The 17,495-nt window shown below is 39.1% G+C and overlaps 1 protein-coding gene across 1 annotated transcript in view; it reads right to left on the bottom strand.

The window, feature by feature from the left end:
* The window catches only part of MAOB (monoamine oxidase B), a gene marked incomplete at both ends in the record, with an annotated part of 53,365 nt that extends 43,766 nt beyond the window's left edge, over positions 1-9,599 (bottom strand). Inside the window, one exon of the mRNA XM_081328097.1 lies at positions 9,545-9,599. Coding sequence (XP_081184223.1) covers positions 9,545-9,599 — 55 coding nt within the window. The remainder of the gene's footprint in view (positions 1-9,544) is intronic.
* Between the last annotated feature and the right edge of the window lie 7,896 nt (positions 9,600-17,495).

The following is a 17,495-nucleotide window of genomic DNA, read 5'->3' as shown; positions in this document are numbered from 1 at the left end:
CTGTTTTCACTTTCCACTCATCCCCTTGTCTTCAAAAGCTTTTTCTCATCAGTAAATATGCCCTTCCTCATTACTCGAATAATTATTGAGTGCAGACTCATCTTTCTATCAAGTATGTTAGGATTTGGTAAGCCACAAGTCCCTAACTCTGTTAAGAGGAACCCTACACGGATCAGCGTTTTTACCAAAACCTTTTCTGATAAATGTACCAGGAGCTCAAACCAATTCCCTCTGTGATCAAAACCAGACCTGATTACATCTCTTACATGCTGCCTTAATGTCTGAGTCAACTGCTTCCTTGAAAGCATGACCATCATCTTTGCAGAGAGACTAAAAAAAAATGTGATGCCTAATGAGAGAACAAAATGGGACAACCTTTTTTATTTGCAGGTAAGACAGCCAATTCCCTTAAGCTTAGGGGTGTTTTTTTTATATAGCCCTAATGTCCATTGATTGCATTACTCTGTCTGAGATTTGGATTTAATAACATTGAGATAATTAAAACAGTGAACACAATACAAATAATCGGATTACTGAACTGCTATTGAGATATTGAACTTGGCATTAGGCACCTTTATGGCCCTTCCTGTTAAATAATCAGTTACGTTTTTGTTAATGACACCAGAATTACTCAGTTTCACATTCCATTTCTCAGTTTCCAAATTGTTTCTTTATGTTCTTGGAAGTTGTATTGCCTTTAGGTAAAGGTAAAGGTTCCCCCGCACATGCGTGCTAGTCGTTTCCAACTCTAGGGGCCGGTGCTCATCTCCGTTTCAAAGCCGAAGAGCCAGCGCTTGTCCGAGGACGTCTCCGTGGTCATGTGGCCGGCATGACTAGACGCCAAAGGCGCACGGAACGCTGTTACCTTCCCACCGTAGTGGTCCCTATTTTTCTACTTGCATTTTGACGTGCTTTCGAACTGCTAGGTTGGCAGAAGCTGGGACGAGTAACAGGCGCTCACTCTGTTACGCGGCACTCGGGATTCGACCCGTCAAACTGCCGACCATCTGATCGACAAGCTCAGCATCCTAACCCACTGAGCCACCGCGTCCCTCTGTATTGCCTTTATTTACAGGTAAATTGTTGCATAAAGAGAGGCAGGAAGGCAACAACAGCTTTGGAATCAGAAACTAATGGTTCAAAAACAATTTAATTCATCATAAATTAAATTAAATATCATGAAAAAGAACAAAAAGAATGAAAGAATGTTTTCTACTTTTATCCATATGCTTGCTGAGATAAATATTTCCCATCAGAGACATGGCCGGGGGGGGGGGGAGAGAATAAACTTTTTTAAAGCCAATGTTTTACTTTGCTTTAGATTATATCATTAATTTCTCTATCAATTCACCATTTGCAGGAAAAAAAGAATTGCAACAGAGTCAGTCAACAGTTTAGTTTCAGAAGAAAATGCATGCATTTTTAATATTTAATTTCAAATGTCAAAAATTATAAAATTAGTCGAGGAAACATGTAGTTTGTACTTCTACATAGATGTACAAATCACACTACACATTCACATGCTGGGGATAGGGAATGTAATATAAGAATTGTAACATTGGATGTCACTCTTATGCACAATAAACTTGTGATTTTTCTTACATAGGTATTGAGAAAAAGGGGTAAAATGGAACTTGCTCAGTAAATGAATCCTTTTATGTCTCCTTCTTTTCACGGGATCCTGATAAATTTTTACATAAGACATAGGAGTGGTTGAATTGAGAAGTTTGCACAATGTCCCAAGGGTGCTTTTTCAAAAGGCAACTGGAGTTTGTTACCTTTTGAAGGCCAGTCCTGTTGCTTTTTGAAAAAACACCTTTGGGACAACTATGATCTGGATGACTGAAAATCTCCATGAACATTAAGCCTGCTCAATGTGTGCATATACCTCTAGCAATTAAAAACCTTGTTTTTTTCCAGAGTGGAGAAGGTGACTATGAATTTATGCCACGTATGAATTTATTTTATCCAGCTCGGTACATTCAGTGGGAAACAAAAGGCTCATTAATTTGGGGGAAAATGAGGTGGGTTGGTGGTCAGGAGTGTCTAAATTATTTTCTGACTCATATGATTATTCATATTGCCTCTACTGGAGGGTGAGAATATACATCCTGCTAGAAAACAATGAAAAAGGAGAAAGAGAAAGAGAGAAAGATGGAGAGAGTGAATTCACTGTAATGCATCCGGTAATTTGATCTGATGCCTCAGAAAACCGCTATATGAAAAGAAGATTGTGCAACTTGCTTCAATATCTGAGTTTGTTAGCAGGGATTAAAATCTAATTGATCTTGATGTGTATGAGCTGTGTAAGCAATTACACTGTGTGGCATGAACTGTTTGATCAGCTGTTTCATAGTGCTGTAAGCCAAGCAGATCTTATCTGACCTGTTTAAATCATGTACAAATAGCAGCTGTGGGTGACAGGCCAGAAGATGCATGAAAGAAGTCCATCTGAAATTGTATAATATAATGGATCTATTTCGGCAGATGGTAGCACCTAGTCTACAGTAAGTAGGCATGTTTAGTACTTGGACACATTCAGAGAATGCCAGCACTAAAGACTAGATTAATATCTTCCAGTGTTAGTAACTTGAAGATGTGTGAATTCAATTCCCAGAATTCCTGGGAAAGCATGAGCATGCTGGGAGTTGAAGTCCAACATTAAATTGCCAAGATTGAGAGTATTGGCCAACACTCCAGAAGATAGCTTAAGATAGAGAAGGATCTTGAGAGACTTCAACTTTGGGTCCTATCTAACAAAATGAAATACAGTGGTGGAAAAAAGTAAGGTTTTACATTTAGGCAAGAAAAACCAAATGTACAGTTATAGTACAGGTGGCACCTGGCTCAATAATAGTAATTGTGAGGAATTTTGGAGTCCTAGTGGATAATCAATTAAATATCAGCCAGCAGTGTGCTGTAGCTGCCAAAAAAGCCAAAGCAATCCTAGGCTGTATTAACAGAGGGACAGAATCAAGAGCATGTGAAGTGTTTATAATACTTTATGGATTTCTTCATAAGACCATACTTGGAATACTGCATTCAGTCACCACAATGTAAAAAAGATGTTGAGATTTTAGAAAGAGTGCAGAAAACAGCAACAAAGATGATTAGGGAATTGGAGATTAAAACATATGAAGAACAGTTGCTGGAATAGGGTATGTCTAGTTTAATGGGGGGGGAAAGGACTAGGGGTGACATGATAACACTGTTCCAATATCTACGGGGTTGCCATAAAGAAGAGGGAGTCAAACTATTCTCCAAAGCACCAGAAGGCAGGACAAGAAGCAATGGATGGGAACTGATCAAGGAGAGAAGCAACCTAGAACTAAGGAGAAATTTCCTGACAGTTAGAACAATCAATCAGTAAAATAACTTGTCTCCAGAAATTGTGAATGCTCCAACACCGGACATTTTTAAGAAGAGACTGGACCCATTGGACTAGAATACCTCCAAGATCCCTTCCAACTCTATTATTCTGTTATTCTGTTCTTACTTCTAATGTCAAGTTATTAAATAGTGTGACCCCCTGGAACACTATTCCAGAGACTACAAAATTGTACCTTTAACTTCTTTCACTAAAGTATTGTGCAAACACTTGCAATAGAAAACAATCCAAACTTCAAAAGAGCTGACTTTAACAAACTCAGAGAGAACCTAGGAAAGATCCCATGGATGAAAATCCTAAAGGGGAAAACAACCGAAGAAGCATGGGAAATTCTGAAAAATATGATCATAAAAGCCCAGACCAGCAAAATACCACTGAAAAAGAAAAACAAGAAATTCAAGAAGAAACCAGCATGGTTGCACAAAGATGTCTCTGACAAACTGAAAGACAAAAAGGACAAGTAAAAAAATGGAAAGAAGGGCACATAACTAAGGCCAATTATCAGCAGACAGCCAGAACATACAAAGATGAAGTCAGGAAAGCAAAGGCTCAGAATGAACAAAGACTTGCAACAGAAATCAAGGATAATAAAAAAAGTTTCTTCCAACATATGAACAAGAAAAAAGTCAAGGAAACTGTAGGTCCACTAAAGAGAGAAGATGGCAAGGAAATAACAGGCAATGGGGAAAGCAGAGCTGCTTAACTCATTCAATGCATCAGTCTTCACACAAAAAGAAACTATAGCCCAACATACCAAAAAAAACCCACTGCAAAAGACAAACTAGAAACAAAAAATAAAATAAGCAAGAAAATGGTAAAGAACACCTATCCAGCCTTAACAATATAAATCACTGGGACCCAACAGATAACATCCCAAAGTTCTGAAGGAGCTGGCAGATGTTATCTCAGAACGATTGCACCATATCTTTTATAAATCCTGGAGTAACAGGGAAGTATCTGAGGATTGGAAAAGGGCTGATGTGGATCCAATCTTCAAGAAAGGGGGAAAAACGGACCCAGGAAACTACAGACCAATCAGTTTAACATCAATACCTGGGAAGATCCTAGAAAAGATAATCAAAAAAATAGATCTGCAAACAACTAGAAGCAAACCAAGTTATAACTAGTAGCCAGCATGGGTTTGTTAAAAACAGATCATACCAAACCTTTGGTGCTGGAAAAACATGGACTGTGCAGGAATTCTAGACAGGTAGCCCTTATTTCATTCTTTGATAAAGTGATTAAACTAGTAGTCCAGCAAAATGCTGTGGACGTAGTATACTTAGATTTCAGTAAGGCATTTGATAAAGTAGACTACAACCTACTCCTTGGTAAGCTAGAAAAAGGTGGAATAGACAACACCACCATCAGATGGATTTGTGCTGGCTGGCAAACCATACTCAATGAGTAGTCCTCAATTGCACTACATACACATGGAGAGAAGAAAGCAATGGGGTACCACAAGGTTCCATCTTAGGCCCAGTACTGTACTCTTCAATATCTTCATAAATGACTTAGATGAGGTAATTGAATCAAATTTGCAGATGACACCAAACTGGCAGGAGTAGCCAACACCCCAGAAGACAAACTGAGGATCCAAAAAGATATTGACAAACTCTATTCTATTCTATTCTATTCTATTCTATTCTATTCTATTCTATTCTATTCTATTCTATTCTATTCTATTCTATTCTATTCTATTCTATTCTATTCTATTCATTTTATTCTCATATGACATACTTTTGGATTCCAATATAAGTTGGATTCATAGATGGTTTTTTCAGAGGCAATGCATGTCATGCTCAGTGTATCATCTGTGCTTCTTACTAGCATATGTTATCTTGATCCAGTATACAGCACCATTACTGGAGCGCAGGAAAGGTGAATATGTAACTTGTGTGATCTACTTGGTTAAAAATATCCAGGAATGAGAATTAGAAAAATACTGAGCACAAATCTTCACAATGTTTGGAGCCCTGTAAATATTTCAACTAAAGTCATCAAATTTGCCCACTAAATAACAATATAAATGGAAACAGTGTACTCTATAATGAGTATTGTTGGTATAAGTTTTGAAAATCCTCATGCTTGAGATTTTTTATTTTTTTTTTGTAGGATCCACACTAAACTTAGAAAAACCTTATTCACCTTGCTGAGATGGTTAGGAAAAGACAAATCTACAACACACTCTACATGGGGCTACCCTTGAAGAGTATTCAGAAACTACAGCTGGTGCAGAATTCAGGGGTGCAGGCAGCTTTTGGGGCCCCAAGAGTGGCCCAGGTAACCCACAGCTCCATGAGCTGCACTGGCTGCCAGTCTGCTTCCGGGTGCAATTCAAGGTGTTGGTAATCATCTTTAAAGCCGTCTATGGCATGGGCCCAGGCTACTTGAGAGACCGTCACATCCCAGTGGGATTGGCCCACCCCATCTGTCCCAGCAGAGGAGGCATGCTGCGGGCCCCATCAGGCAGTGTATTATGGCTTGGCAGAGTCCAGGAGAAGAAGCTTCTCTGTCATCACTCCTGACCTTCGGAACATCTTGCCTCTTTCCCCACTAGTATTTTTGAGTGATATCACAAAGATTTGACAATCCCAAAGTTCCCCCCAAGATTGTGATGCTGATATCAGCTCATGATTTCTGCAGAATAAAGCATCACCTTGTGTACTGCAATAAGGCTAGTTTTCCTCTTAATCTGACTGCCATAGCATAGTTTAAAAGTATATAATAAATACTTTATTATTTATGTATACTTTCAGCAGGAGGAGGAGGAGGAGGAGGAGGAGGAGGAGGAGGAGAATGTATCTGTATAATTTCTTATTTGCGCAGTTCTAAATGGCATTATTGAAAATTCTGCAGGTCTGAGCTTCTTCCCTGCAGCAACATAAAATAACAAGAGACGTCAAATTTGGTTTTTGTTGATTGTTTGCCAGCATGGGTAGCCCACAACTTACAACCATTCATTTCATCACCATTTAAAGTTACAGCAGCACTGACAAAGTGACTTATGACCATTTTGACACTTGTGATTGTTGCAACATCCTCAGGATCAAAATTTGAGTGCTTGGCAACTGGCATGTATTTATGGAAGTTGCATTGTCTTGACACACAAAGTCAACGTAGGAAGCCAGATTTGCTTAACAACCACATTATTCACTTAACAATTGCAAGTGTTTGCTTAGCAACTATGAGAAAAAAGTTTGTAAAATGAGGCATAACTCACCTAACATCCGCTTTGCTTAAATTTTGGGCTCAGTTGTGGTTGTAAGACATGGACAACCAGTATTTGTGGATCAATCACTTCCCATTATTTTCTCCGATGAAGAGGCAAGGTTATTAATTCAGCCCTAAGGGCCCAGCTGGCTATACAACCATGGCAGAGCCTGCCCCCTCCCTCCCCCTCTGTGGCTATTTCTGACCTGGTTTCTGTGTACAATCTGTTTGACATTACTCAGTAATCTGAACAAGTGTCAGACACTTGTTTATGCTCAGGAGTTCCCATCATAATTTTCTTTGTTTCATGTTATTTTAATGGGATGTAGGCAAGAAGGGGCCAACAAATCAATCTAGAGAAGTAAAAACCTGAAATTACAAAACTGTGCAATAACATTACATCCAATTTCTTCCTCAATACTGATATGCCAAAGCAAGACAGCAGCAAAGCCAGGTGAGAAGAACAATCAGCATTTCTGTATGGACTGACACATTCAAATCAACACATTACAGTTTGGCAGAGAGTCACAACAGAGGCAGAATATAAATTCATGGATAATCAATACCATGGAGGCATTTATGCTGGAGAGATGAGTTGTGTTTTAAATCAATATATGAGGAATGGGCTTAGACTAGGACTTTCATGTTCATAACTGTGCACATGACTTTTCAACTAAATCAGAGATGAGACTGATGCTATAGTGCCAGACACTTCAAATTTTATATATTGATATGTTTTGAATGAAAGAGCAGGCTAGGATAAAAGAAAGCAGGTTCAAATTCTCTTAAACAAACTTAATTCACTGTGTTATTGGGCAAATTAAATGAAAATGCCTGCTACTCTGATCTCCATGAAGGAAAAATCGGATAAAAGGCTTGTTTGACTTCCATCTGCTACTTAATAATCTTAGCTCGTTCTGTTGCTAGCCAACAAAAAGACCTTTATTTTTTATTGTAACTCTTGAGTTAACATTAAGAGTCATTGTTGTTACAGAAGGTTTCAAATCTAATCTAAAACTTCATTTTTGGATGAACATTTGTTTTCCAGTTGTCCATGATCAAACAAGGTCATAATAATGTTCCATAAATCTTTTTTTAATGAATGATAGGAATGCTTAACTAATGCTTTCCCAAAAGTATAATATCTTAGCTAACACATATTGCAACACCTGAAAAGTATGCCAACATGAACAATCAATGGTACAATTATTTTTGCAACATCTTTCCATAGAAGCATCAATATTTTATTAAATTAACTAGCTCACTTATAACAAATAATGCCAGAATAGCAGATTCTCCACTTTTGCTATATATCACATTGTTCAACATAAACTCAACCAAGAAATCAGAAAAAAAACAAGGTGAGCAAGTCTACTTAGGTATTAATCTTTTCCAAAGTGGTGCCCTTCAAATGTTGACTGGGAATGTTGGGGATATTATTGTTGATTATTATATTATTGATATTATTATTAATATTATTGATATTATTGTTGAGGGCACTAGGATTGGGGATATGTATAGTAGCCATTTCTAAGCTAAATGTTGTGGGCATTTGCCAATTGCATAGTAGAAATACACCCAATGTAGCTTCTCTATTATTGTATAGCCATGGAGGAGAAAATGAACTTCTATGTGTTATACATTTAAGATATAGAAATCCAAGTCAAAAAAGCATTGCAGAATGCTACTTAGCTGAGTAAGTAACATAGAACTACGGAATTGATAGAAATCAGTTGGATTGCACCATTAAATCAGATTGGAAATGGATAGTGCCATCTTAAATGTCAGAAGTCATTCCCACTGAATTCATTTATTCAAGTCAATGTGAGGTGGGGGATAAGTATCTATGCTTATTATTTATTCTAGAGTATTTTAATGCCAACCACTCTATGTTCCCTTAAAATGAGAGATATACAATTAAAACAGATGGTAAGGCAAGAGGAAATTCTTAAATTAACAAGCATAGTTTGATTATTACATTGGGAGTAATAATAAGTAAAGGTTTAGAAGCCCTTTGTGACCTCCCATTGACCCTTCTGCTATATTTATTCATTTATTTATTTTGTCATTACTGAATAATGCTGTCAACAGCTGAAAAAAACACAAAACTATTTTAAAGGAACTTAATGTCTATGATCCCCCTTTGCTGGCGAAGAGGATGGCTTGCACTCTCAAGACACTCAAAAGGCATCTGAAGTTCTGGTTCTGTTGTATCCGGTAAATCAAAGAAAGACGTGGAGCCCAAGTGTCTGGAACAAATGGTGTTTGTGGCCAGCCCAGATGTTTGTGGCTTAGTATCTAGAGATCAGATGGATATATAGCCAGAAAGATTGGTAGGGTGGAGACGTACAGTACATGCAAATATACTCAGAGCTTTGGCCTTTAGGTCTGCCGGCACATAGTATGTAGATATGTTAGGACAGTGTCCTCCAGAGACCTTGAAACCTAAATTGCCTGGAGGATTAAGGGGCCCCCGAGTTTACACATGACTCGAGTGCACCAACTTGAAACAAACCATTCCCGTTTTAATCTTTCTTACTGCGCGGCGATTTAATCCCGGATTCGTTGCCTGCGGTCAAAGGAGTTCTTTGCGAGCAGGTTGAGGAAAAGAAGCGTGACCCAGAACAGCCTCCGCTTGCCACTCCGGAGGAGAATGGCGTTCAGCTGTGCGCCAGGCAACAGAGAAGGGCACGGCGCTCAGGGCGGACCTACACGGCTGACCGGTGGCGCCTCTCCGGCTAATGCGACTGCATTTCCACCCCAGGACGAAACCTAAGAACAATCCCTTCAGTTCAGCCCTCCGCCGAAACGAACCACGAGCCAATTCGGCCAACCTTGGGCCCGATCCCCCAGAAGAGTCCGACTCCCTGCCCTTCTGTCCGCCAGCACCTGCCTGGGGGACGTCGGCAGCCCGCTCTCCCGCTGGCGCCTCCGCTGACTTACCCGAGATGCCTCCTCCGATCACGACCACGTCGCACTTCTGGTGGTCGCTGCTCATGATGGCTGCTCACCGGCTCCAACTGTCGCGGGTTGTTCCTGTAGCCGCAGAGGCTCCTCGCCGACTGCCAGCCCGACCCAGTGACAGGGGCAGCCGTTCCGTCGAGCAACACCCACCCCTCCTTTCGCTAGCTCAGCGGGGGACTCCGCCCGCTGCTGGCAAAGGGCGGCCCAGCCTGTGTGGCTCAGCCAGGCAGCTTCACCTGAGCGGACGCTCCAGAGTTGCTCCTATCCCTGCCGCCCGTGTAGTTCCCCGGCGGCGGGGATATGGCCGCTGCTTAAGACAGGAATCACCAGGCAGGGAATCAGTAAAAGGAAGCCGACGGGAGAAGCAGACAACGTGAAGGCTTCACCTGTTGAATGGTTTGCATGCCCTGGTGCTGTGACAAGTTTTTTTTTCCTTAAAATATCCCCTGAGGGAATAACGGGTCTGACACCTACCACTGGAGTGATTCTTGCCAAAAGTACAGCGTAGACATTCAGCCTCTTACATGCTTCTGTTACACTCATAACACACACACACACACACACACACACACACACACACCACAGTGATCCGTGCAAAACGTCTCTGCATAGCTTTCTTTCACAATAAGCCTGTCAGTCCAATTTCTATCCAATTTTTTTCTGCTGTCATTCTATTTTACCCCGTTGACCATTGCACACGTGTGCGTCTACTGAAATCCAATGGGCATTCAGCTTCATTTCGGTGCGTTCATACTGAATGTAAGCATTCTTTACAGTACAGTGAGTACTTTGATTGACTTGACTTTCATGGAAGCATTTAATTGATAGATGGGGTGTTAATTTATAATCTTTAAAAACTGCTTTTCCAATATATGGTTTGGAATACATAGTTTTCAGTGTTTTAATGTAGTAAGCATTGATTTTAATTGCAAGATAATATATAATTGCAATATAATAATGGAAACAGTCACTTAATGATGGTAGAGGCCAGGAAGGCCTGGAGGAATGTTGTCCATGGGGTCGCGATGGGTTGGACATGACTTCACAACTAACAACAACAACAACAACAAACGGAAACAGTCACTTAATTTCCAAAATTAATTTTAACCTGTACAACCACAATCCAAATCACCTATTGAACCACCAAAAATTACCCTTTGGTTTTCTGATTTATACTTGTTTTTGTTGTTACTATTATTGGTTCATTGCATAGACAGCCAGATGTTTTTGACTGGATTTGACATTTTTATCCACCTATCGAGTCCTTCCCAAGGACCTGGAATAGTCAGGTGTTGATGTTTGATGGTGTTACAGATATCATCCTAGGATGTAAGCTATTCCATGTTAAGCTGCCTTTTACAATTGACTGATGGTGAATTTGTCAATGCCGATGGTATTGGTGCTGCATCCAAGGCACGTATTACTATTGACAGTGCTTTTTTTGTAAAAGAAAAAGGTGCCGGAACTCACACATGTCATACAACCCGCCTTGCCTACCCTACAAGGTTCTATCCAAAAAAGGTACCGGAACTCCGTTCTGAGTGTTCTATGAGGAAAAAAGCCCTGACTATTGATATTACATTTACTTACTTTTGCCACAGTCATTCTATTTCTAGTTGCAGGTCTTCTGTTCCCTATCAGTGGAATGTGGCAAGAGACCATTTTCAAAACTAAGGAGCTGGATACAACCATTTTATTTTTTCCTAAAGACAAGATATAACTGATACTGAAAGTACCAACACTGACAATTGCATTCTTGAGACTGATCTTCACCCGCAGATCTTAGACGAAAGCATCTGGGCTAATTTCTTGCTTCCTTTCCATTTCTGGATTTTTGCATCTTGCTCGATTAATAATTCTGATGAACTTGCATGCTCATTTGTGACCATTTGAATAGCTCACATTGTCATTTTGGATTTTGGAAGATACAATGCCCTGTGCATATTTAAAAGGTAAAGGTTCCCCCGCACATGCGTGCTAGTCGTTTCCAACTCTAGGGGCCGGTGCTCATCTCCGTTTCAAAGCCGAAGAGCCAGCGCTTGTCCGAGGACGTCTCCGTGGTCATGTGGCCGCCATGACTAGACGCCAAAGGCGCATGGAATGCTGTTACCTTCCCGCCGTAGTGGTCCCTATTTTTCTACTTGCATTTTTACATGCTTTCGAACTGCTAGGTTGGCAGAAGCTGGGATGAGTAACAAGCGCTCACTCTGTTACGTGGCACTCGGAATTCGACCTGCCAAACTGCCAACCATCTGATCGACAAGCTCAGCGTCCTAACCCACTACTTCCAAGTTAAAAAAAAATAGAGCATAGGACTAGTTATGCACCAGCTACAATGTTCAAATTAAAAGACTTCCGGAAAATTTTAAAACTTGATGGGAAGAGCAGTGTGATAATAGTAAACAGACTGCTAGTGTTCTAAATTATCTAATTCAGGTATAATTTTAATTTTTGCAAAACTCTGATTTTTTTTTGGGAGGCAGCTGGATAATTCTGGTATACAGGTGGTATACAGTTAAAGGAAAGAAAGATTAATTAGCAGCAGGAAGACTATACCCCCAAATTCTTACAACAGCATCTCCATCATCATTGGATCACAACACCCAGTAAAATATTCAGGTCTTCAATAGTTGCCAGAATATTATCAGGGTGGGAACTGTCAAAGTCTCTGAAAGGATATTGTTCCATGAAACAGGTACCAGGAAAAAGGAAGCATTTTTCCTGGATCCTACTAGTTTTATTGATGGAACCCAAAGCATGCCCACTCTGCCCAGTCTCACCAGTTTAACAGAAACAGCTGAGAGATAAATGGTCCTCAATAACCCGGCTCTATGGCATGAGGGGCTTTATAGCAGTTAGTTTTCTTTCCAGCGGACCCAGCTTGAAACATAATAAATCTTTTTTCACCTTTATGGAAAAAGTTGAGTTGATTTATCATGGCAAGAGTGCAACACATTCTGATATTCTTGCATATCTTCCAAAGCATTTGGGAATCCAAATGGGCTCCCAGAGAAATCCATTTAACTTCTTCAAGCTAAGTTTGCAGAAAGAAGGCTCCCAATTTTGTATTATGTTCTCTAGATGATGACCTCGTCATAATGACCATGGCCCTATTTTAGTGTTACCACAAACACATCAATGAAATATAAATCTACAGAGACATGGATGGATAATACACAGTGCTTTTTTTTGTAAAAGAAAAAGGTGCCGGAACTCACACATGTCATACAACCCGCCTTGGAATTCTCTCTCTCTCTCTCTCTCTCTCTCTCTCTCTCTCTCTCTCTCTCTCTCTCTCTCTCTCTCTCTCTCTCTCTCTCTCTCTCTCTCTCTCTCTCTCTCTCTCTCTCTCTCTCTCTCTCTCTCTCTCTCTCTCTCTCTCTCCAAATAAGTCTGCTGAAAGCAGATTGCTTTCATCTCTCAAGCATTTTCAGATCTGCCTTAATATAAGAAATAGGCAAGCCACAGACCTTACTTTGTTATCAGCTGCCCTGGTGCTTAGCAACTATCTATTCCACTCCAAAGCATCCATTTATAGGGTGGCTTCTTGCGTGATCTTTTAAAGATACAAATACTCTTTTGCCAAAACAAGTAGTCATGTCTGCAGTACGGCAGAAGAAGGAGTCCTATGAATTTGAATAAAATTGTGATCAGGAGTGTTCAAGCAAGATAGTGGGGACAGGTATTCTATATAAAGCCTGACTTGTAATTCTCTTTATATCCTTGAGGTATAACCAAATATTTATAAAATCGACTGAAGCAATATAAGCAATAGTAACCTGCTTGCCCAAGTCACTGTAGAACACAGGCAAAGATTGCAAAAATAAATAAATACCAGGGCTTGCCAGGAGATTATTGGTCTCTCTCCCTGCACTTTCTTCCCCCTGAAACAAGACAAAAGCTTGAATTGGTCAGCAGACCACATCTCGTCCAATATGGGTGGTTGAGTCAAAGTGGTTGAGTCGAATTGAAATCCATTGCTACTAGCTGGCAAGATTACCTGGTTATATGACCCACACATAGCACATCATGCATAGTCACAATACGGTACACTGATCTCCAGTATTTTATATTATTTTTTTGCATTCGATCCCTCAGCAAGGCAAGTGGAAAGCATCCAATAACAACATAGCAAACTTTATTCATTTTTATGTTTCCCCCTTAAATATATTATTGTTTTTTTGAAGTCAGTGTTTATTACAGTGTGAGTGTAAAATCCATCAGCACAGTAGACCCCTCAGGATACATAGAAGACAGTATAGGGCTAGGCTACCCCTTTAATGTCAAAATCTTTTCACAATAAACTTGAAATCACAACACAGAAAATAAAACCATGCACAATCTGGAATTCATTATTTTTCCTTTCAACTTATCCAACCCAACAGTAATCAATGAAATTTAAAGGAAGATCAGTGTAACAGTACACATGAGTTTACATCTTCAGTGGCCGCTAATGAGAAGCCTGTATTATTTCTTGTCCTTTCTCCCATAGGTGGGGCCACATTTCACTCCAAACTTCACTCAATCAAGGGAGCTGTCCAGCACAGAGCACAGCCACGCTTCAGGCATACCTATTGTGTGTCTCAATGAGAAATTGTATAGAAAGTTTTTCTGCTTCTCTCTTTCTTGGCAATCTTGGTGTCTGTGATTCAGGGCAAGCACGCTTTCTCACAAATCATACTCAAAGATATCTAAAACATAGCAGCGTTGCCATTTCATTTCTGATTCTCACACTATGTCAACAAATCATTTTGTTCTTGGAATTTGGGTGATGATGATAATGAATGGGCAACAAATCAAATCAGTCAGCATATGATTTTCTTGTTATGTTTTTTTGTTATGGCAGCCATCTGGCAGTATATAGAGAGAACTATTGGCTTCTCAGTTCCTTTGATCTATCAATAAAAGCAGTACAATTCTCCTCATTCAGATAGGTAAATTGCTCCTGTTAGGAAAGTGAGAAGCTACAACACTGGAAAAGAATCAGATTGGATAGAAAAGTGATTTTTTTTCCTCTTAATCCTGCTGCATATGCGTTCATTGCATTCTCACAATTAATGTTACAAAAATAGATAGGGACAAAATTGCTGTTGATGGAAAAAGTTAAACTGTGCCACAGCAGACTGAAAAAGTGTAGGAGGATGGTGCAATTCCTTTCAGATGCAACCCCTAGCAACATATTACTCTTTGGCACTGAATGTGCTCTTCTAATCTGACCAAAGAGTCTGGGATTGTCAGTCCCAATACACCTTCAAAGTACTAGGTTGGGAAAATCTGTTTTAAAAACCCTGGTAGGCTCTCTTTCTACATTTACCAATACAGTACTCTCTTTATGTAAGAGAAAAGGACAGCCATTCATCCCTGAGAACATAAATATACAAAAATCCAAATTAAAAGATAAATATTACAAAAATAATTACTACAAATCCTAGACGAGAGAGAGAGAGAGGAGAAGAATGGTCACCTCAGTAATTGAGCCATCAATTGCTACGTTATGTAGACATACAATACATGTGGATGTTTAAAAAAAACCTAAAAGCATGTTTAAGGCTAGACTGGTCATTTTGGTACAAATTTTTTTTTAATTTTAATTCCATTTATATCCCGCCCTTCTCCGAAGACTCAGGGCGGCTTACAAGCTTAGCAGTAGCCTTCATTCTATGTATATGCCTGCTTATTAGGGCTTTCCCCCCCCAGCGGCATTTACCAAAAAAAATAAAAATAAAAATAAAAAATAAATTTTTGGTACAAATAGTATATTTAAAACATTGATGCATGATGCATAACTGCAAAAGCATTTTCCAAGGATTCTGAAGTAAAACAAAAAGTAGGAAGAATCGGGGTGTAGGGGGGGGGAAATCTCATTTTGCCTATTTTATCAGGAAACACAGAATTACTGTATATCATTAAATAAACAATGCAATATTCGTTATCTCCATTAATGTTATGTTTAGTATTTCTCATACTGTATAGCTCTTTTATATGAAATATCAGATGTAGATATGAATGCACTGCTGAGACAAATAGCAGCACAAATTTGTTCTTGAACAGAGAACTCTATCACATACATGATTCAGCAGATATTATAACCACTTTTATTGGTTTGTTCCAAAAATATATTAATTCTAAGAAAACTGTGGAAACATGTATAATAAGCATGGCAAATTCTGATGGAATATTCACTAGTAATGAAAAGTTTATGCATTTTTACTTCAGGGAAATAATTTCCACTGACAAATTTCTGGATTGGCCTTGAAAGTAATTCCATCAGCTCTCTCTACAAATTATGAAAAACAAGATAGCAATAGCAATAACACTTAGGTTCATAATATATGCAGCCCCATCGTACTTTACAACTCTCTCTGGGCAGTTCACAATGTAAGCATTATATTGCCCTTAATAATCTGGGTCCCCATTTTACCAACCTTGGAAGAATGGAAGGCTGAGTCAATATTGAGCCCGTCATGATTGAACTCCAGGCTGTGGGCAGAGCTAGCCTGCAGTAGAGCGTCCGAACCACTGTGCCATCAGGGCTCCTAGATATTGTCCATTTGGTAAATTTAATCTATAATTTCCATTTCACACACAAACATTCTCAGACAATAATGAGTTGGAGTGACTTTAAATGACCATTTTGTATGATGTTTCCTGCAGTTTTGATATTCCTTATATAAATATGCAGATCCTATAAATCTATCTTCAGTTTGGCATCTTGCAGCCTAAGAATCATACAAATGGAATTGATGGAACTTTTAGTCCAGCACATTTCAAGAGTTTTAAGTTCAAAAAGCTGGACTGAATTCTAAATTCTTGCCACTGATTTTTCAGGATTCTTGGCATACTAGATTTGAAAAAAAATCACAACCAACTTTGTTCTGTTTTGTTTAGGAAACAAGGCATATAGGTTGTCTTTCACTTATGATTGGTTATTTTAGCAACCATTCAAAGTTCTGACAAACCCCTGCCAAAAGGTATTTATGCCTGAATTCAAAGGTCACTTAATGACCATTACAATTTACAACTATAACTGTGGGCTCAATTATAGTTGTTAAGTCAAGGCCTACCTGTGTTACCAGAAAGAACCAGCTAGAAATTTCCTATATCTCTTACATCTATCAGGCACATATACATAGACACACACTTGCACACACGCATGTGCACAAACCCACTCTTCTTTAGTACCCTGCAGATTTATGGGCTTTCAAGTTCCAGCATCTCCAATTAGCACAGATTTTGCTCATCCTGGTGGGGATTATGGAAATTGAAGTCCAACAAAGCTGCAGAATATCAGATTGCAGAAGACTGTTTAATGGATCAGGGCAACACCCCGAAAACTATGGGATGAGTTCTGGCAGGTTGTTTCTGGGGAGAAGGATATTGGGCCAATGGCAATACAACTGCAATTCTATGCAGTAAAGTGTATGGTTAACTATAACCATGACTAAATACAGGTAATATTTAACTTTTTCAAAAATAAAGAATAAGAGTAAGAATTCTATTGCCCCCTTATTTCTATCTTATCTGTTCATTGCTCAGAAATATCCTATAAGGATTTATTTTAGTTACAGAGCAAAATGGAGAATGCGACACTTGGATAACTTGTTTGAAAATTTCAGATACTCAGAGATTGTATTGATAGTAATTACTTCTGAAATATCAAGAATGAGTTGTGCATAAAAAATGTTATTCTGTATGCAAAGAAAAGTAACTGAATATAATTTGAAATTTTGCTCTGAAAAACTAGGTGTTCATAGGTAAATACCCTATTTTGTGGAAATCTAGAACAAGTAAATGCAACTTTATGGGGGGGAAAAGTAAATAAAACCAAAAGTGCAAACAGAATATAGAAGTGGCAAAAGTTAATTTTCACCCACATTTACACATTAACCAACTCCAGCATCTGGAGCATAATGATGAGTCTCCAACAGAG

Source organism: Vipera berus (assembly GCF_964194415.1).
Source record: "Vipera berus genome assembly, chromosome: 4".
Classification (NCBI taxonomy): Eukaryota; Metazoa; Chordata; class Lepidosauria; order Squamata; family Viperidae; genus Vipera; species Vipera berus.
This window is presented reverse-complemented; position numbering and strand designations above follow the sequence as displayed.